Below are 22,752 nucleotides of genomic sequence, written 5' to 3'. Positions count from 1 at the left end.
AAGATGACATTATCACAGGCCTATATTTATCTTCTTAAGTCAAATGGGAGTTTCCAGAGCTGCCCATAAAATTTTTTTTTTTTTTTTTTTTTTTTTTTTGCGATACGCGGGCCTCTCACTGCTGCGGCTTCTCCCGTTGCGGAGCACAGGCTCCGGACGCGCAGGCTCAGCGGCCATGGCTCACAGGCCCAGGCGCTCCGCGGCACGCGGGATCTTCCCGGACCGGGGCACGAACCCGCGTACCCTGCATCGGCAGGCGGACTCTCAACCACTGCGCCACCAGGGAAGCCCTGCCCATAAAATCTGACTTTTCTTCAGAAAGTAAACTTTTTTCAAATATCATGAACAGTTGTAAATTTTGGTCTGTCTCAAAAGATAAAACTTCACAAACCAAATTCCATCACACTTAGTAATTTAATTTAAAATAAGTATTTTTGGGGCTTCCCTGGTGGCGCAGTGGTTGAGAGTCCGCCTGCCGATGCAGGGGACACGGGTTCGTGCCCCGGTCCGGGAAGATCCCACGTGCCGCGGAGCGGCTGGGGCCCGTGAGCCATGGCCGCCGAGCCTGCGCGTCCGGAGCCTGTGCTCCGCAACGGGAGAGGCCACAACAGTGAGAGGCCCGCGTACCGCAAAAACAAAAAACACACAAACAAAAAAAAAGTATTTTTAAGGCATTCTTTTAAAGTGATTTGTCACACAAGAAAATCAATTAAAAATTTAAAAGCTATTTTTTTCCTATAGTCAGAAATAACTAAATGCAATTAACTCTCCACTACTTGTGTGTACATTTTTCAATTTAGAAGTTTCTTAATTCCTGGTTGGTTTCCCTGTCACACAATAGGCTTCTCAATCCAATTCACTAGATTGTTGTTTGCTTAGGGAAAACTACCTTATTAATATTAACCTAAACAACAGATAATAAGAGACGTAAATCTGCTGGATAATGCATATATTCTAAAGATATAAGCAATGAATTTCAAGAATAAACATAATCAAAGAAATTTCATTTCCTAAGAAGCCTATCCACAAAATATTACTGGTAGAAAGGGGTATATTATTCTCTTAAAAACAAACAGAAAATCCACCTTTCAAGGTTAATTCAAATATGATCTGCAGCTATCTCTTCTACATATGATCCTTCTCTCTTTTGAATCCTCTTAGCACTTTATGCCTATTTATGGCATTTACCAAGTTCTTCCTTAAGTTTCAGTCATTCAATCAAAATACACTTAATAAATACCAAGTCTTAGACACTGCAACTGGGAGGTAGACAAAAAAGGACAGCTGAGATTTTTAAAAATAAAGTTTCTGTACTAATTTTACTATTTTGAAAACACAATGTGTTTCTTACAGAAAAATCAGAAAATACTGATACAAACATTAAATGAAAAACATAAAAAACACAAATAAATTGTGCTAATTCAGGAACAATCACTGTTGGCCTTGGCAAAAATCTCTCCAGATCACTTACTCTACATGAACATGCTTTTTTTTCTTCAACTAAAACAGGATGATACTACACGAAATGTTTTATTATCCACTCCTTTTTTTTCTACTTATTAATGCATCAAGTACAACCATTAGAATATGACAGGCAAAGATGGAGATGAGACTATTAAGGCAGAAAGAACATGAGAGGTCTAGAGATGAGAGTTGGTTTGCTTTATTTTTTTTCTTAATTACCCCACTTATAAGTGTAAACAAAATGTTGAAAGCTTCAAGTCATTTTGATCTCCACTCCCCCCACCTCCTGCCAAAAAAGGGCAAAGTAAAATATTAGTGTTCACAGGAAAGTGGTATCTTTGGTATTGGTAAGAGGATTACCATTACCATCGCCAAAAACCCATCACTATTTATCAATTACAACTTCAAGAGATTAAGTGCTTAGGTACAGCACTACAACCACAACCATGACTACCACCACCCCTTCGGAAGACACAGTTTATAAAGTTCATTAACTCACTCAAACATTTCTTTAGCAATTATTATGTGTTAGGCACTATGTTAGCTGCTGGCCCTACAAAGATGAATAAGGACATCAACAGCAAGCTCTGCTTTCAAAAGCAAATGTCCTTCAGTAAGAACTGAATTTAAAAAATGAGGACAGGGGCTTCCCTGGTGGCGCAGTGGTTAAGAATCCACCTGCCAATGCAGGGGACACGAGTTCGATTCCTGGTCTGGGAAGATCCCACATGCCGCGAAGTAACTAAGCCCATGCACCACACTAACTGAGCCTATGCTCTAGAGCCCGCAAGCCACAACTACTGAGCCCACGCACCTAGAGCCCGTGCTCTGCAACAAGAGAAGCCACTGCAATGAGAAGCCTGCGCACCACAATGAAGAGTAGCCCCCGCTTGCCACAACTAAAGAAAGACCGTGTGCAGCAACAAAGACCCAATGCAGCCAAAAATAAAATAAATAAATAAAATAAATTTATATAAAAAAAATGAGGACAATCTCGTACCCATTAGAATGGCTATTATTCCAAGACAAAACAAACAAACAAAAAACCCAGAAAATAACTAGCACTGGTAAGGATATAGAGATATTGGAACCCTCGTGCACTGTTGGTAGAAATGTAAAATGGAGCAGCTGCTATGCAAAACTGTGGTGGTTCCTCAAAAAATTAAACATAGAATTATCATATTATCCTGAAATTTCACTTCTGCGTGTATACCCAGAAAAAGTTTAAAGCAGAGAAACAGATATTTATACATCCATATTCATAGCAGCTATATTCACAACAGCCAAAAAAGTGGAAGCAACCCAACTGTCTGATGAATTAATGGTTAAACTAAATGTTTTGTATATACATACAATGAAATATTATTCAGCCTTAAAAAGGAAGGAAATTCTGACACGTGCTACAACGTGGATGAATCTTGAAGACATTATGCTAAGTGAAATAAGCCAATCACAAAAGGACAAATATTGTATGATTCCACTTAAATGAGGTACTGGAGTAGTCAATTTCTTTTTGTTTTTGGCCAAGCGGCCCAGCTTGTGGGATCTTAGTTCTGCGACCAGGGACTGAACCTGGGCTCGCAGCAGTGAAAGCGCGAAGTCCTAACCACTGGACCACTGGGGAGTTCCCTGGAGTAGTCAAATCCAGAGAGAAAGAAAAAAAGAAAGAAAGAATGGTGGTTGCCAGGGACTGGGGAATGGAAGAATGGGAAATTATTGTTTAATGGGTACAGAATTTTAGTTTTGGAAGCTGAAAAAGTGCTGCACAAGGATAGTGTGATGACATACCAAGGCAACTGTACTTAATGCCACTGAACTGCACACTTAAAAATTGTTAGGATGGGGGAATTCCCTGGTGGTCCAGTGGTTAGGACGCTGTGCTTTCACTGCCAAGGGAAGGGGTTCAATCCCTGGTCAGGGAACTAAGATCCTGCAGGCCGCACGGTGCGGCCAAAAAAACCCAAAAAAGATTGGAATGGTAAATTTTATGTTATGTATATTCTGCCATAATTAAAGAAATCTTTTTGAGGAATATCTATAAACGCTACTATGGAATATCCAGGATATACTGTTCAGTGAAAAAAGCAAGGTAGAGAAAACAAACAGTATGACACTATATCAAAGGAAAGTGAAAGAATATATAAATATAGACAGATACTGTATAAACATTTTATATAATTGTTATATTATATTTACAATTTTTAATGGAAGGATAAACAGAAAAACTTTAAAAAAAGACTACCCCCTAAGGGAAGGAAAGAATAAGGTGGAGGGGAGAGGGCCAGAAACTAGACTTCTCTGATTGTACCTTGTCCTATATATAAAGTTCTGAAACATAATTATAAAACAAACTTAAGCAAAAAAAAAAATTTTAAGTCATTCTTTAAAATCAAAATGAAACACAAACCTGAACTGTGTATTGAATTAAACCAAACAGAGAAGTACTTAAGTAATAAAACACAGTAATTTGACTGTACATCCTTGGTGAAATACATCCCTCAGGACTAAAAGAAGTAGAAAGAAATCTAAAACTGCTTTCAGTAATTACATTGTTAGTAATAATACTGCTATTATTCTGAAATTATATAATGTCTCTATATAATAAGGTTTCAGTATAAGAGAAAAACAAAACTAAAATTTTAAACTGTTAAATAAAAACTCTGCAATATGATTTAATTGCAAGTATCAGTATAAACTCATGATGTACTTTCTTTTTAAAAAAAGTACTTCCTAGCTCTGTCTATGAAAAGGCCTAAAAATGACTAACCTAGTATAAATAAGCGTAACACCCAGATAGGAGTCCGTGAAAATCCTTTCCAACTAAAAGGAACCAGTGCTCCCTAAAAAACCTGATAAATCAAGGTCTAAGGCAGAATTTTATGAAATGAGGTTAGATCATACCAGAAAGCAAGGAAGCTATTAGAAACCACTAGGGTAGTGTCAAATACACTTAGGAGCTACCTTGAAGCGGCTCCCACTACCAAAGACAGAACAATTTGAGCCCTAATAAAATAATAACTGCAATGAACTGAAACACATCAAATATGGTAAAAATCCATGAGTTCATAATGATACTTAAAAAGAAAAAAAAGACCGCATTAGTCACTTTTGAAAGATTCTTATGTATCAATTTATTATCCTAAAAACTAATAAAGGAAAACAATCAAGTATTTATCCTGTCTTTCTTATAAAAACTGAACACAAGAGTAACTTAATAGTCCAATAGTCAAAGAGGAAGTTTCTGTTTATAAAGTAGTCTGGCTGAGAAATGAAGAATGACAGAACTAGAATATCACCATTTTGCAAACCCCTAATAAAATTATTGACCTAAGAGATGATCGATGGCTGCTAAAATTACAAAGAGTAACAAGCAGACATTACGTGCCTACGAAGTATTCTTTCAAAACAAAAACAGAGACAGAGGAACATGGTAAATAACATCACAGGGATGCAATCTGCAAAATAAAACTATGAGAAATAGGGCAAACATACTACAAGAAAAAAGGGAGAGGGGTAAGGGAAGGAGAAACTATAAACTGTGACATCAGTTGAATGCATTGCATGAACTCTGATTTAAAAAGTCAACTATAAAATAAACTGTGAACTTCTAAGAGTAATTTAAACATTAATTGTATATTTGATGATACAGGTATGATGTTTACATATTTTGAAAGAGTCCTTACTTTATAGAGATATATACGGAAATATTTATGGATGAAATTATGGTGTTTGGGATTTGCTTTAAAGCAACCCAGGTGGGTGTACAGTTATAAATGAAACAAGACTAGCTATGTGTTGATAATTTTTGAAGCTGGATGATGGGTATATGGTGTTCATTATATCACTCCATACATTTCTGTCAATATATAACTGAAATTTTCCATAATAAAAAGTTACAGGGAGGGACTTTCCTGGTGGTCTGGTCGGTCCAGTGGTTAAGACTCCGCCTTCCAATGCAGGGGACACGGGTTTGATCCCTGGTCGGGGAACTAAGATCCCACATGCAGAAGGGCATGGTAAGACCAGGAAATCACTTTAACTATTTAAGAAAATTCAGATACTGTAAACCACCAGCCTAAGGCTGAACAAAAGAACCCATTTTCAAAGTCATGTTCCCTTCAATATTTAGTAACTGAATTATGAGTACTATTAGTATAGTCTGTTCTTTAAAGTTTTATTATCAAAAACAGAAAAGATGTAATCATATCATAACTTGGACAATTTTAAACTTCTGAATGGCTATTATCTCCCAAGTTCCAGTGCTTCAAATTTCTTTATAAAAGAATAATGTCTGAAAACTAAGATGAGTAACATTCCCCAAACATGAAATCTTCAATCCATTAGAGTTTGAACCTAAATACATAACTTTTTAACATGTAGTTTTAAGATGTAGTTAAAAACAACATTATTTTCCTGTTGTCTATCAGACACATTCATTAGCTTGGTTAAACAGGATAATACAAGAATCATTTTCTACGACATGTCAAATAATAGATCAAGTCTTACCTCCATTGCTAAAGCTGCTGTCTGTTGGTCATAATGATTCAGAAGATTAGGCATGAAGGTAGTATTATAAGGCAAATCTTGGCACATCCTCAAGGTAATAGGTTCACAAGAAAACAAACTGTGCCCACCTATATGCCTCACAAACAAAGTCAAGGGCCACAGAATGAAGACGATCCAACTCACAGCCATGCTTCCTCGACTGAATGAGAATCAGATGATCAGGCCTACTCAATATGTATGTTAGATCTCTATACACTTGCAGGTCTCAGCTTGAAAGTACTTCTTCTATCTTTCTGTTAAGTTCTTCAAACAGAAATACTCTTTGCACCGTCAGAGGTTTGTTAACTTGGTCTCACAAAAGGCATTTGTTTTTGGTTTCACAATATGGGAAAATGACATCATCTTGCCTCTTCTTTTCATTTTATTACATAGGGCACCACTTGGCCAACAGATCAAGTTGATCAACCACATTCCCAAACAACAGATTCCATCTTAGGAGAAGAGCTATTTCTTCCCTTGACTGAAATATCTGAAAAGAAATTTTTTAAAAATGGGAGAAATTAGTCATTTCCTCTCAAAATATTATCGACTTGATATTAAAATCTTTGATTAGCTCAGTATAGTTTCAGGATACAAAATCAGTATACAAAAATCAGTTGCGTTTCTATATACTAACAATGAACTACCAGAAAGAGAAATTAAAAAAAAAAAAAATCTTTGATGAGAGATATAATACTGACCTAATAGATAAAATACATGGGTATTTCATATAGTATAGTTTTTCTACTTTATCATTTATGGTATAGATATACTAACATAAACAGCATTCAAAGGCAAATTCTCTTCCCTCAGTTGCCTATATAACATATCGTTTAATTTCCCACCTATGATGGCAATTTTTCATTTGTCACAAGACATAATTGATCCATTTTGAAAAATCTGTATGCTGTTGTCCTAAACTTTATTTAAATATCTGCCACGCTTATAACCTAAGTTATTTCATTTAAATTTTATTATATGTGTTTTAATCATTAATAGTGCAGTTTTTACATTAAATGATTTGGCAGATGGTATCTGTGAAAGATGTAAAATATAAATAAATAGAAAGATATGGATTCAAGCCTCTTTATAGCTCTTTGACTCACTTCACTTCTCTGAACTCAGAACTTTCCTTCCTGAAAATAGCACCTCCCTAACAAAGATGATTTATGAGTGAATTATGAAGTAATACATGTAAAATTACTCTATAAAAGGTAAAGCAACATCAAACATTAGGTAGTTTTATTGCTGAATAACAGCTGATACAAAGACTACTATCAACCAATACTGAACTGGCAAACAGAAGATTCTAAAAGTAGTATCAGGACATTTTCCCAATATTACTTCATCCTTTTAGACAGTACAAAAATTTAGTACCATAGATGTAGAAACATTCGACCAACAAATGCTTCATTACACACAGCCAAGTTGCAGAGACTAGAAATCATCCCTAGAAAGTTATAGCAGGAATAGGAAAGATTCCCAGTTATAGTTTCTTCCAAGTTGTAGAATCTTTGACTTGACACTACTTTTCCAGGGGTAAAAATATGCATCTCATTTGGGGCTGGAAGGGTATAGGTGGAGTGGAAGGCAGGTCTGGCAGGAAAAAAGCATATACTAAGCTATCATACTTTCATTTGGTTTCATAATGATGTTAAATTTGCTTTTATTTCATTTTGTTTCATAGATATTAGATATTTCTGTTTGCGGTAGACAGCCTAGATTGGGAAAACATGAAAAAGACAGGTTCAGAAATTCTCAGAGACCCGGGTTAACAGACAACTTAAATATATACTAGGGCCCGTGACAGCTTAGACCTTGAGACCTGGAACTGGGTTGGTTTAAGCAGGGAAGGAAACTGTCCTCTGTCCACTGACTATCAATGACTGGGACCTCTGCATCCCAAGCTTTAATTACTAGGCAGAAAAAACTATTTGGAGAAAGTAAAGCAATGGCTGAATCGTCCCAATTTCTCCCCCTAGTATTTGGTCTTGAGTAGTGGACGGGAAAAGGAAAGTCTGTGGCCTCCAGAATTAGGAACACTAAAGATACAAGCAAACCTGTCCCCAAACATCGAATCTCTCTAATACTGAAATCTCTAAATCAGAAATATTTGCAAAAGCTTCTGGGCCTGCCATATTTTTTCCTCCTTCAAGCTGGTCCCAAAAATGTGATGTCTGGCTAAAGAAAACTGATAATAAACACAGTCATTTATATTTAAGCTTAATTACCATGCAGCACAGTAACAATTATGCATATCATTAAATGTGTCAAATAACCACTGAAAGCTTTATTTGGTTACAGTATTAAAACATCCATATAAGTTCCATCTTTGTAGTTTGCTGCTTATGTAGCATGTTCATCTGCTTGCAACTAAAAAAAGTTAAAGGGGGGCTTCCCTGGTGGCACAGTGGTTGAGAGTCCGCCTGCCAATGCAGGGGACACAGGTTCGTGCCCCGGTCCGGGAAGATCCTACATGCCGCAGAGTGGCTGGGCCCGTGAGCTATGGCCGCTGAGCCTGCGCGTCTGGAGCTTGTGCTCCGCATTGGGAGAGGCCACAACAGTGAGAGGCCCGCGTACCGCAAAAAAAAAGAAAAAGAAAAAAGTTAAAGGGAACATTGCTCCCTACTGAATATGTATATAACAATAAAAATTTCAAAAATTTCACTTAGACTAATCTATTTTTCAAGCAGTATGGGTTTCAAATATATGGTTCAAAGAAGACTACCACATAAAACTTGAGGAAGAAACTAAGCAATAGCTCATTGGGTTTTTGAAACTAGATGAGAAACCCCCTTATACTTCTGCCTACTCTATTTACTTGTTTTTCTCTCAATTATTCCTTTTGCCTCATTTACAAGCAAGGCTCCCCACCACCTTACAAAAGTGCTTTCCTTTATGTACTACGACATTCAAATTTTCATGTATCAGGACTTCCCTGGTGGCACAGTGGTTAAGAATCCGCCCGCCAATGCAGGGGACACCAGGTTTGATCCCTGGTCCGGGAAGATTCCACATGCCATGGAGCAACTAATCCCGTGCGCCACAACTACTGAGCCTGCACTCTAGGGCCTGCGTGTCCCAACTACTGAGCCCACATGCTGCAACTACTGAAACCCATTCGCCTAGAGCCCGTGCTCTGCAACAAGAGAAGCCACCACAATGAGAAGCCTGCGCACTGCAACAAAGAGTAGCCCCTACTCGCCACAACCAGAGAAAGCCCACGCACAGCAACAAAGACCCAACGCAGCCAAAAAATAAAAATTTCCACATATCAAAACATTTTTGTAAAATTATTATGTTAGGCTGGGGTATAATCTTAATACATCAAGAGTAGTTTATGATTATTAAAATAAATAAGAAAAAAAACCAGTGGAATGCCGTGAGTCAAAAAGAAAAATAGGAATAGTAAAAATCTTAAAGAATTTATATTTCCTCCAAATCAGAGGTGCCCTAATCTTAATGTGTAGCAGATTCATAGATTCCCCCATAAGTCTAAGAAATTGGAACCTCTGGAAAATGATATGCATTCTAATGATTATCTCAGGTTCTATTACAGGTGATCTATAAGTCATATTTTGAGAAATGCTATCCTAAAATAGAGTAATTTAACAGTATAGGATATTTGTACATAATTGTGTGCTTAGCAAAAGTAATACATAAAATGAATTTTTTAAAAAGCAGGTAAAGAATACTTTAGTAGAAAAATGGGAAAAAGACATAAATTTACAAAAGAAATACAAATAGCCAACAAACACATGAAAAGATATTCAACTTTACTACTAAAAACATGTGAACATGATATATAACATTTTTTCCAATCAGCTAGGCAAAAGAAGAATAACAGAACACAGTATAGAAGAGGGTGCAGGGAAAAGAACATTTTCAACATTCCAACACTTTCAAATACTATACGTTTTTTTTTGGCCGTGTGGCTTGCGGGATCTTAGTTCCCCCACCAGGGATTGAGTCCAGGCCATGGTAGTGAAAGTGCCTAACCTCTGGACTGCCAGGGAATTCCCCACTTTCAAATACTACTGGTGGGAATGTAAACTAGTTGGTATTTCAAAAAAAACAGCTACGTACATCAAAAGCCCTTAAAATGTGTACAATCTGATCCAGAAAACCTGTTCTATAATTTATTCTAAGAGAGTAAACACAGGGACTTCCCTGGTGGTGCAGTGGTTAAGAATCTGCCTGCCAGTGCAGGGGACACAGGTTTGATCCCTGGTCTGGGAAGAACCCACATGCTGCAGAGCAACTAAGCCCATGCACCACAACTACTGAGCCTGCGCACCCTAGAGCCTGTGCTCCACAACAAGAGAAGCCCCCACAATGAGAAGCCCGCGCACCACAACAAAGAGCAGCCCCCGCTCGCCACAACTAGAGAAAGCCCGCGCACAGCAACGAAGACCCATGCGGCCAAAAATAAATTAAAAAAAAAAAAAGTAAACACAAGTACACATGATGTATAACCAAACTGTTAGTGCAACATTGTTTATAAAATAAAAACCAGAGGCAACCTATAAGTCTACCAATAAGTAACTGGTAAAACTATGGTACAACCAATACATAATATACTCACTAAAAAAGATGAGCAGGATCTGTACATGTTGACATGGAAAGACAGTAACAATAAGTAAAACATAAAATTTAAAAATGGTTTGCAAAACAGCATATATATATATATATATCACTTTTGTCAAAAAGATACATACACAGAACAGAATAAAACTATTTCAGTTGTTTAAAAATAAAATATTACAGGGAATTCCCTGGCAGTCCAGTGGTTGGGAGTCCACGCTTCCACTGCAGGGGGCATAGGGTTCCATCCCTGGTTGGGGAACTAAGATCTCACATGCCTCATGGCCAAAAAACAAAAACAAAAAATTATAAATAAAATATTATACATGCTAAAATTTTATTTAAAAATCTGTCGTATATTATTTGTGTATGGGATAATTTAACTCTGCTAAATCTATAAATGTGTGCTGACTGGCTGACAAGAATACTAGCTGAATCACTGATTTATTGGCTGCTAATTATGCAACAAGCCAAGGGACACAAAACTGTCCTACTGGGCTTCCCTGGTGGCGCAGTGGTTGAGAGTCCGCCTGCCGATGCAGGGGACGCGGGTTCGTGCCCCGGTCTGGGAAGATCCCACGTGCCGTGGAGTGGCGGGGCCCGTGAGCCATGGCCGCTGAGCCTGCGCGTCCAGAGCCTGTGCTCCGCAACGGGAGAGGCCACAACAGTGAGAGGCCCGCGTACCGCAAAAAAAAAAAACAAAAACAAACTGTCCTACTGTAGATAGTAAGAAAAGCAAAAAACTGATGATCAACATAGTATGAGTCAAAAACTGATTTTCAATATTGAAAAAAATCACATCACTTATCAGCTGAATCAAATGTTGTTATACACAGTTTTTAAAAAAACTTTTTTTTTTTTTTTTTTTTTGCGATAAGCGGGCCTCTCACTGCTGTGGCCTCTCCCGTTGGGGAGCACAGGCTCCGGACACGCAGGCTCAGGGAAGCCCTAAAAAAAATTTTGATATGTATTCTAAACTGCTTTTAAATAACATAATGAAATATCTGCTTCTAATCAAGATCATGTGAGTATGGGTAGCAACAGTCATTTTTCCTAAGGTAGAATCATCCTTGGAAAAGCTGTAAGTTGAAGTTCTAGACAGCAGGACACAGAGAAGATTCGGGACCCCAAGAGATACTGCCAAAATATAGCAACTCATTAAATAAAGGTTTAAAGTCCTTCTGGCATTCTTAGTGATATTATATTTTTTTACTATAAGAATCTGCAGAATCTCCGCTGAATAAAGGGAACTGCTGGATTAACATAACTGGAGTGAACAGCCTCAGGAGGCAGGGTCCAGTAAAAAGTGAGCAATATGGCAACAGTTGCTCATGCCCTAACCCTGAGAAAAGAGGCACATTCAGTTCTCTACAGAGCAATATAACATGGAAAACTGATTTCAGATTAAGCTACTTGATTATCATTTCATCACAAAACAAAAAGGAATAGATACATTTAAACATACACTTTAATTTTTATCAATGTGTAACATCAGGAATCTGGTATTACCCAATTTACCAGTTTTCTTTTGATGACAGAAAGTAAAAGCCCTTAAAATAAGTTGAGTATTTGTCCTGAAGAACAGCAATAAAGGGGATGCAGTCTTGGAAGACTGTCTTCCCAGGCTGGCTACAAAGCCAGACCCAAAGAACTCAAGTGGGAAAAGCAGGAGATGGCAACAGTGAAGAGGAAAGCAGGCGGAATCCCAGAAGAAACAATGACAACAGTGGGCCCTGAGGGCTTGTCAAGAGGGTGCTGCAACAAAAGATTATGTTCAGCAATTCTATTCCAATTCACACTTTCTGTACAGAAAGTGATCTGGTTCATCATTCTCAGTTTAGATTTAATTTTCTTGACACTCTATAAATGTAGATAACATTTTGCATTTCCAATTCAGAAATACCATCTAAAGGTTGCCTCAAACACGGTGGCTACAATGGGAACAGGAGAAATATTCCTTGTCTTTTTTCAGAGGAGTTTTCCAAGAATGCATTACAAGGATTAGCAATGACTACCTCTAAAGAGTTTCTTCTCTCAAGTAAATTACAGTCTTGTTGGAGAGCAAAATATACATTCAGAGCATACTCACTGCTCTAAGTGTTAGGTTCCTTTTCCTAAAACCCATGTGGTTTTTGGCCTTTTGTTTTCCATATCTTATTACTTAAAAAATAAATTCATTCTAGAAATACTGTTTCCTGGTTGCAAAAAGAAAATTTATGCAGCTCCATATTTAATTCATAGGTCCCAGATTCCTATTAATCTCAGAGTATCTCCTTCCTACTTCATCTCTGTAATTTTTAAAGTTCATCTTGTCATCTACTGATTACAATGGATAATCTAATCTTCCAGTGTGCTGAGTGATATGGCTTAGAAAGAAAAACAAACACAGGAAAAACAAATACATCTAAGTTCAAAATTTAAATGAATGGTAGGCATCAAAATCCAGTCCATTTTACAAATTATACATTACTTTTAAGACTAGAGAAAGCAGAAGATCTTTTAAAATGAATCTAAAAACAAAACTGGAAAGTTAAAAGATAGCCATACTCTGGACTAAAAAAAAAAAAAAAAATCAGGTGACATTCCAGCCTTGGCTTCCCTTTTCAATTAAAATTTGTTCAGAAAATGGTCTAATATCAAGCCCCTGATTTTTGTTTTCCCTTTAGCATGGTTGTATGCTTTGACTATAAAATTAGTTCAGTGAGATAAAATTTGGGGACCAGGATTTTTTTTTTTAAGCCGACTAGCCTAGTTATATTTATCTCAACCTTCATTTGCAGTGCATTCCTCGGATCCACCAAAACTGTCGCTAGTTCTCAGTATAACAAATTGGAATTCAAAGAGAGATCCATCATTTTTGATGCAATAGTCAGTTAAAATTGCTTCCTAGCCAATGAAGAGTTGTTACTCTTCAAACATTTATTCCTAGCCTTATGGAAATGCCACTATTAAAAACCTTCATTTCTTTCCTCAAGACCCTGCTACACATCTTTTCGCAAACCTACACTGAACAATCTCTCGAACGTATTTCAAAGTCTTGCTTTTCATTTGCACTGTTGCTCTTTACGTGGGCAGCTGCAGCTTTAAGCAGCCCTAATTCTAGAGTTTTAGGGGTTAAAAAAAACAAACCTGAGGCCAACACTGCTCTCCCCTGCAAAAGAAGGTAAAGATGAGTAAGAACTGTTTCCTACCACCTGTCTCTTAAAGAAAATAAAGTCAATAGCAGCCTAACATCAACAAACTAATATGCTCAGAATAAGTTTTCAGTATAAAATCTCATAGTTTTACTAACAAATATGAAATTTAAGTTGGGGAGAGACATTTTTTTCCTGTCAAGTGGGAAACAGAGGACTTATTGTGAGTTAAAGACTCCCCTCTCTTTGCCCAATGATGAAGCTTTCACATTGTACTATACAAAGAAAGAATGTGCACTTTACTATTATATTCCCCTCAACCCTCCCTATTTCAAATATCTCAATTATAGGACTCCCAAGAAAAAGCCACCTAAGTGTTCAAAGCACAGAATAAAGCTCAGAGGAATATAGTAGCTAAGATGAAAAAAGGAATGAAAGAGCCTACGGTCCTTTCTTCTTTTATTAATGGGACACTGTGGTAGATTCAAGAGAGATGTGGAGGTAGAGAATATTAGTGGATGAGAAAAAAAAAAAAGTAGGAGGAAAGAGAAGGTAGGATGGTAGGCTTTACTAATCACCTTCTTATTTTCCTGATAGTTTCAAAGCCCTTGGGGGGTAGAGGAGGAACATGTTATTGCACTAAATAAAAGGCAACCCGGTAAGAGAAGGGCTGCATCTCAATTATCTTTTATCCTCAGCTCTATCCTTGCAAGCCTGCCCCCTTAAGCTTTTACACCACTTTCCTGTCTTATTATCTCTATGCTGTGGTTTGGTAGGTAGTTCAAGCAAATGCTTTTTTTTTTTTTCCCCTGGAGGAAAAAGATGGTATTGATTTGCTTAAAAGTACGGATGGAAAGCATTATCTTGAGGAGTAAACGCTTCTTAATAACAAAACTACTGATTTATCTATTCTTTTGACTGTCAGCACACCGCTAAAGGCTAAAAGAAGGCTGAAGAGGGAGGTAACATCCCCAATGTCAGGTCTTTGTTTCCTTGTTCTTGCGGTACTGGCTTTGCCAAGTAACCCAATTCCTGTAAATAAACATGACAGGTCTATGAGAACTACCTCTATAAAATAAGATCTTGTTTGGCTGTTTTCATATAGCAGTTATTCACTTCCATAGCTGCTAGTCTGCTCTGCTGCTCCATCCTTTTAAATTTAGAAGGGAACCAAAATTCAAATTTTCATTTTAATTATGGGCCAAAAACCGGACCTCTTTCCCACAGCAGATATTTTGCAACTTTAAGTTGACTCCTATGGCTGAATTAGTGGCATGTGCTTTTGTTCTAAAAAAAAAAAAAAAAAAAGGAAAACAGAAAGAAAAGAAAAAAAAAGAAGCAGCCGTCTTTCTTTCTCTTATTGAGGAGGTACCTAACTCTTCAAAAGCCTCTAGGAAGCTGCTAAAACGTCTTGAAATATTTTAACAGCAGCTTCATTTCAGAGGCTATGGATGAACTGCCCCGCGGTACCCCAGGGCAAACACACGGAGCATCAAAGCGGGCAGCGGGGGAAGCCTCGAGGAGGGAGCAGCAGACTTTGCGAACTGACTGGAGGGCGGGGAGGGAACAACTTTTAGGACTGGAAACAGGAGGCCGGTCAGATGCTCAGACACCGCCCGGGCCCGGGGAAGCCTCGACGCGGGTCTCGGGCGGACCGCCGCGCCCCGACGCGCAGCCCTCGGTGCATTGTCCTCCCCGCCGGCGGCCGCGCCCTCCACCACGCCCCGGGCGGCCCCGGAGCGCCACACGCCCCCGCGGCGCCCACCGAAGCGAAGGGCTGGGCCGGGGTCGGCGCGGAGGGAACGCGGGCCACACTCGCACAGGTTGTCCGGCGCGAGCTCGGGACCGCGAGGGTTAATCCTGTCCGCGGGCATCTGTCCGCCTCAACCCCCAGCCCCAAACCCCGCTCCCCCGCGCCCCGCCGGCCCGCCGCCCACCCCGAGAAGCTCCGAGACACCCCGCCACAGCCCAGCACCCAAGGCTTTTGTTTCGGCCGCGACGAGAATAACGATCCCTGAGGAGGAGCTGCCGGGGCTGCTGGTGGCTCCTCGGCATAGGGTTAGACAGAGGAGCGGGCAGCCGCGGCAGCACCTCCTCAGTCCCCACACTCCCCGAGCCCTCTTCCCGCTGAGCCGGACGGGGGAGCCGCACGCTCCGGGACTCACCTCACACCTCGGGTCCGGGCTCCTAGAGGGGCTGCGGCGCCGGCCGTGGGTGGGCGCGGGTCCCTCAGGTAAACGTAGCGAAGGAGGACCGCCAGCGCGCGCCTCAAAGCGACCGCGAGCTTTCGCGAGCGCCGGGGCGCGCGGCCAGCTGAGCGAGCGCGCGCGCGCACGCACGGCGCAGGCGCGCTGCGCACGCGCGGCCGAGCGTTCCCATTTTGAGCCCAGCTGCCTGATACCCGCTCCGCTCGCCTCGTTTTTCCCGGTTTCGAGCCGCTGGTGGTGCTGGCGCCTCCTACCCACTGCGGTGTCGTTCCGAGCTCTGGAAGCGTTTTTCTTAAATAACCCCCTTTGCAAAGCCATCCCTCTTTTCCCTGCTGAGACAGCGCGGCGACTCTCATCTCTCAACCCTGGGATGCTAGTATTGCGAGACTACCAGGACCTGTTTTGAGAACCAGTGTGCCCCCGGGGACCCGGGAATTGGAGATGGTTAAGAGGCGGGTCACAAGCTGCTGAGGGTGGCACTGGGTTCAGGTGGAGGTAGTCAACTGGCCTGTTGCAGAGCTCCAGGCTGAAACAACAGAGCAGACAGGATACCTGCCCATGAACAGTTTATATCTTCTTTACCAACACCTTAGTGGGCAGGTGGAGCTTGTGGATGATTGGTGGCATTCCCCCATATTTTGCTCCTTAGGAAACGTTTCTCCTCGCTTTTTCTACATAAGTAATTTTAGAACTGAAAGATTTCTTAGAAGTCATCTAAACCCAACCTCTCATTTTTCAGACGCGAAAAAGAACGGTCCAGAAAGGTTAAATGAATTACCCAAGGTCACACAGCGTTTTAATGGCTGAGTTTGGATTCATTTCAAGCCAAAACTGTTCCTCCTTTTGCCTACATTATTTTACCTACCTTTCTCTTCCTTTTCGTTCGTTTTCAACCTAGATTTCACAGGCATCATTTTGATCTCTGGTAGCACACAGGACTTAAAGTAATATTTTGATCTTGTCCCACAATATGAATGTACTTAACATAACTGTACGCTTGGTTAAGATGGTAAATTTTGGTTCGTATATTTTAACATAATCTTTTTAAAGGTGTTCCCTAAATGATAAAAAATGTTGAGCTGAGACAGCCATAAATACAGTTGAATGTCAGAAGATGAGCTATGGGAAAGCGCATCATAAAAGAGATCTGAAGAGACATTTTCAATTTCGTTAATAAATAACTACTCGTGCAGTAACATTAAAAAAAAAAAAAAGAAAGTAGTATTGATCCTTAGGCTGATTCTTGTCAAGTCATTGTGTCCTGTGGAGCCAACACTGCCTCTACTGAGGGTGAGTGAAGCAGCTAAGAGCGTTTGTGAAAATCTGTGTGGACCTGCTTCATGTACTTCCAGATCCCTTGTACCTGCAGATCTTCTGGAGATGTGCTGCTAGCACATTTTTTATGCAATTTACACACGGACACATTGAAGCTGTCAGGCATAGAACATATCTTGGTTCACACCGGGAGGTGGGAATGATGTAGAAATTATCACTGAATGTATCAACATGATCACATCTCAGAAATAGAACAGAGTGGAAAAACCAAACTACAAGATATGTAAGTTATGATAGCTCTCTAAAACCGCCGTATTGTTTATGAGATCAACCATGTATATATAGTAAGCATAAAAAGTGGACTAGTGGGCTACACACTAATTTCATGATGGTGGTTGCCTCTAGGCAAGCAGGGTGGGGAATGAGATCTGAGAAGCATGCAAAAGGGGCTTCAACTGTTAATCACACACAGGAAGCAAAATGTTAACATTTTTAAAAATCTCTGTGGGGAGACAGGGTGTTTCTTAGGCAAGTCTCTAAACTTTTCTTTGTGGTTGAAATGTTTCATTTAAAAGTAATGTTGAATTATCAAGGATATTGAGCCAGTGCGCTCACCATGAACACAGGTCTAGAGGGTGCTGGTTGAGAGGATCGAAGAAAGGGACCTTATTTTCATGGATAAAAATATTCAGCTCTAACAGGGTTAAAGTGTTCTGCTCTCTTTAAACCCATCTCTCTTTCATTCAATGTTGTAACCACCAGTAGAAAATCTTTAATGAGCGGGAACTTCACAGAGACACAGCACTCTCCCAGCATGTTGTTAAAACTGGTCTCTTTCTGGATGAACCCGTCTTGAAACCATACATGTTAACTGTAATACACGGTAATTTAGTATTGCATCTACCTACATCCCCCAGGCCTCTGGCCCTGCAAAAAGGCTTTGTTTATTCATTTTACATACAACCTGATCATGCGGAAAAACCACTAGGCTGGAATTCAGACAACCTAGGTTCTAATTTCAGTTTGGCCACTTGCTGATCCTTTGTCAACTCACGGAAAGCAACAACCTCTATGAGCTTGACTTTTCATTTTCTTTTTAAATGGGAGATATACAAATGCTGCCTATTTCAAAACTATGAAACGTTACAAACATAGAGTTTACATTTGTTTGCATAGGAGTACATTTTTATCTATTTTAGGAAATATTAGATAGTGAGAAAGTCTTTTTTGTTTGTTTGTTTAGCTGCTGCCCATAAGAACTGCTTTACATTTACCAGAGAAGCTCCGTTCTGAAATGTTGAATGTTCTGTTTTTCTCTAACACTTGTTTATAGTTCTATCACAGTAGTTATCACTGTGGTCCTTACAGTAGTTATTTCTACATTGCATTTTCCAGACTTCCTCAATAGATTTCTTTTTTAATCCTTGCATTCTCACTCCGCCTCTCATTACATGGTGGATACTCCACAAATTTAATTAATTAAATTAGACCGATCCTAAAATTTCCCAAACTTGGAGCTATTCTTATTAAGGCATGCCATCTGCTGGTTTCCTGGTGTATGTGTCAATCGGCCTGAATTCTTTAATCCAATAGATTAAAAGTCATGTTGAAGCATTTGCGAGTTTGTGCGTTGGGCAGTTTTCCCACGTTCTTCCACTTCCTGTGTGCAGGTGCTATTCTTTCACTGAACCTCTCTAGAATTCTTTTTCCTCCAACCTTCTTTTACCTGTCGGCCACTCTTAAAACCCGGAGAAATGGAGTTCACATTTTGGAACCCTGGAGCGACCAGAACGATGTAACTGGGCATGCTCAGTAGGTTGGCCTGATTTGGAACACACGTCTTGAATGAGGGCTTTTAAGGCTGTTTATTTCGGGATCGGCTGCATCTTCGTACTAGCATTATATTGGGAGATTGCAGTCCCTCCCACCCTCTTGGCGCTCACACTTTTTCGTTTTATCCATGCACCCAATTTTGGAGCCAGCCCTCCAGGATCTCCTGACCAATCAAGAGACCACACATTGTTGCCTAAGAGACCCCGGATGCCAGCGAAAAGATTTATAGGCGGTGATTGGACTACTGGAAGGGGTGGGGGCTAGACAGAGTCAAAGAAACAGCAACTATGGCAACACCAGCGCCAGAGGCTTGAAGAGAAAGACGAACCAAAAGAGGTGAGAGCAGTGGGCAGTGCATGAAAAAGATGGAGACTTTCGTTTGAGAGCTCCTCTCTCAGATCCACCTGGGTCTCTCACAAACCTTGGCAGTGCCCCCCGGGAATTACATTTTGCTTGCTCCGTTTCAGCTGCAGTTCAAGTGACAGATGCTTCATATTTCTGAAATTAACAACCAACAAATAATTGTTTCTATGCCTATCAAGCACTAGCTCTTTGCACGGTATTATAGTTTTTCTGTTTCTACCTAGTTGAATATCAGATGAATTCATATTTAAGTCTAACCATACCCTCTTTCCTGATAATATCTGATCTCCTCTGATGATACTGCAATGTACAATGGATGAGATGTATGTTAGTATAGAAACTCAATCCTCTTCCACTCTGTAAACTCCAAATAAAAATCCGATCGTCCTGAGTTTAATACCAGTGGTCAGTTCCTAATGTTGAGTTTTATCCTTCCCTTCCACTAGTCTTAATCCTTAAACCGCCTCCCCTCCACTGTTGTATTCATTCATTCAGTTGACAAATATTTATTGAGCACCCATTACGTACGTACTACTGAGATTAGGATTCAGGTGAGCAGTGTCAGAAAACCACATAAGCAAAGAAGCATCAGTTTTGTACCATGTTCTGTGATCTGAAGTTCAGTATGTCTGGGCAGATAGTGCATGAAGGGAGAGAAAGGAGGATGAGGCTGAAAAGGTAGGTGGAGGTAAGTTCATAGTGGACCTAGATTTGCATGCTAAGAAGCCTGGATATTCTGTAGCCATTATCAAGCCTCTGAAGGTTTTTGAGCTGAAAAATGACAGGTATTTTTTAAAAATACCTCCCAAGGAGAGTGGTGATTAGCAAAGGTTGGGGGGGTGGGGAAATGGGGAGCTATTGATCAAAGGGTACAAACCTCTGGTTATAAAATGAATGAGTTCTAGAGACCCTATCTACAGCATTGTGACTATAGTTAATAATAATGTATACTTGAAATTTGCTAAACGAGTAGATCTCAAGTATTCTCATCACACACACACACACAAACGGTAACTATGGGAGGTGATGGATATGTTAAATAGTTTGATCGTGGTAAGCATTTTACAATGTATACATGTATTAAAACATCACGTTGTATACCTTAAATATATACCTTTTTTATTTGTCAAGAAAACAACAAACACAAAAAGAAACCTCTCTAGCAGTAGACTTTTAGCTCCATTATAGCCAAGACTCTCGTCTTTGTACCTCTAATACAGGCCTAATAAGGTCCTTAGTGCAGCTGAATAATGGTGACAGTGTGAAGAATGGCTTAGAAGGTGGGATTGGAAGTACGTGGCCACTGGAACTTTACCAGAGGAACAATCTTTGCCTTTAAACATGGAACTAGAACCACACATTGGGGGCAAGGGCCATAAGCCCTTTTTCTTCCTTTTTATCCAAAGAAAAATTAAAGATGAACATTCAACGACAGCCATTAAGGGGAAAAGAGGTCATAAAAAAGCAACAGTGGGTTTCCCTGGTGGCGCAGTGGTTGAGAGTCCGCCTGCCGGTGCAGGGGACGCGGGTTCGTGCCCCGGTCCGGGAGGATCCCACGTGCCGCGGAGCGGCTGGGCCTGTGAGCCATGGCCGCTGAGCCTGCGTGTCCGCAACGGGAGAGGCCACAACAGTGAGAGGCCCGCGTACCGCAAAAAAAAAAAAAAAAAAAAAAAGCAACAGCAAGCTTTGTATGTTGAAGGAGGGAAGACAACTTGCTTTGTCTTGTTATTTTTATGTATGTTGTATAAAAGTGTCTGAGTGGTCTATACTGTGAACCGGTGTGGGCGTGCAAATATGCACGGTGCCCATCTTCTAGAATGGATGGAGGAGGAAAAACTGTAAAAAGATAATGACAAAAGACAGAGCAGGGCACCTCCATTTGCCTGCTTCAGCAAGACTATTACCAAGAGGTCTCTTTCTCCCGGCCTGGCCCATCTCCTGAAAACCAAACTTTCCTCAAGTTGATTTGGAGAAAGCCTAATTCAAATAATTTCTAGCTCTGAGGACCCAGGACAAAGAAAACAACCAGTGTAAGGCCTTGGGGAGGCCCTAGAAAAGCTACTTTGTCCTAATCAGAAATTGTGCCTAGAATCAGTCAGATTGTTTCCTACACAAACTGGAAAGAGAGAAAGAGTTTCTCAGCTTACAGCAGGAGTTTTCATCATATTCTCAAAGAGTTTTATGGCCCTGAAAAAAAAAAAAATGAAAACAATCGGTTTAGGGAATTCCCTGGTAGCCCAATGGTTAGGGGTCCGCACTTTCACTGCCGAGGGCCTGGGTTTATAGAATTTTTAAAAAATTTTATTTATTTTTGGTGGCATTGGGTCTTTGTTGCTGAGTGTGGGCTTTCTCTAGCTGCGGCGAGTGGGGGCTACTCTTCGTTGTGGTGCACAGTCTTCTTATTGCAGTGGCTTCTCTTGTTGTGGAGCACTGGCTCTAGGCACACGGGCTTCAGTAGTTGTGGCACGCGGGCCCAATAGTTGTGGCACACGGGCTTAGTTGCTCCACGGCATGTAGGATCTTCCCAGACCAGGGGTCGAACCTGTGTCCCCTGCATTGGTAGGTGGATTCTTAACCACTGCGAGGGCCCGGGTTTAATCCCTGGTCGGGGAACTAAGATACCACAAGCTGCACAGAGCGGCCAAAATAAATAAATAAAAATTTAAAATAAAACAAAGAAAAAAACAATTGGTTTAAAGAGAAGAAAGGTCAAACATGAATAAATAACAATAACAAAAAAGAAATATGTGATTTTTAACTGGGCAGATCTAGATTCAGTGACCATGCTTTGTACCTATAATTTGCCTGCTCACGTGTACTTTTATAGCTGCCAATTAATAACACTGTAATGAAATCATTTCTTACACCTTTTGCAACATAGCTGTTTGGCGCTAAGAATATAAGGACTGATCTGAGCCCCCTTATGCCAGTGGAGTGGTGACAGCAAAAAACTGTAGGAAGATACTGTCTACTGTTTAAAACCCTGAGATTTTAAAACATTGGCTTTATCTTCAGCTCTAACTTAAACCTGAGAGAGAATATTACATGTCAAGTGAGAGCCTCAAAATTTCAGATCTAGCATTTGGGGAATCCTCTATCAGCTAAACACTAGTGATTTTTTTTTTAAAAGAGCTGTCCAGTATTTGTTGCTGTAATTTTCGCAGCCCAGAGATCAAGCAGGCAAGTAAGTCCTAGCCCCCTCACTCAGCACCACTTCCTTGGATATGAAATCTACCTACAGAGAGGAAGAAAAGCACAAATAAGCAGAAACATGGAGGATACATACTGAAAATACCATCAGTCTGGTTTAAATATTTTTCACCTTAAAATATTTTGTTGTGGGCTTC

At 40.1% G+C, this 22,752-nt stretch overlaps 2 protein-coding genes across 5 annotated transcripts in view; one reads left to right on the top strand and one right to left on the bottom strand.

The window, feature by feature from the left end:
• FZD3 (frizzled class receptor 3) overlaps positions 1-16,027 on the bottom strand; it is a 102,219-nt gene extending 86,192 nt beyond the window's left edge. The window contains exons 1-2 of the mRNA XM_030879126.2: positions 15,893-16,027; positions 5,971-6,499 (exon numbers count right to left, since the gene is read on the bottom strand). Of these exons, the coding sequence (XP_030734986.1) occupies positions 5,971-6,159 (189 nt within the window). The 5' untranslated portion in view covers positions 6,160-6,499; positions 15,893-16,027. The remainder of the gene's footprint in view (positions 1-5,970; positions 6,500-15,892) is intronic.
• Positions 16,028-19,037: 3,010 nt separating this feature from the next.
• FBXO16 (F-box protein 16) overlaps positions 19,038-22,752 on the top strand; it is a 57,472-nt gene continuing 53,757 nt past the window's right edge. For all 4 annotated transcript variants that reach the window (XR_009564409.1, XM_060301308.1, XM_030879123.2 and 1 more), the window contains exon 1: positions 19,038-19,378. The gene's annotated coding sequence lies outside the window, so the exon portion shown is untranslated. The remainder of the gene's footprint in view (positions 19,379-22,752) is intronic.

Source organism: Globicephala melas, chromosome 6 (genome assembly GCF_963455315.2).
Source record: "Globicephala melas chromosome 6, mGloMel1.2, whole genome shotgun sequence".
Lineage (NCBI taxonomy): Eukaryota > Metazoa > Chordata > Mammalia > Artiodactyla > Delphinidae > Globicephala > Globicephala melas.
Note: the sequence above shows the minus strand (reverse complement) of the source record. Positions and strands in the feature narration are given on the sequence as shown.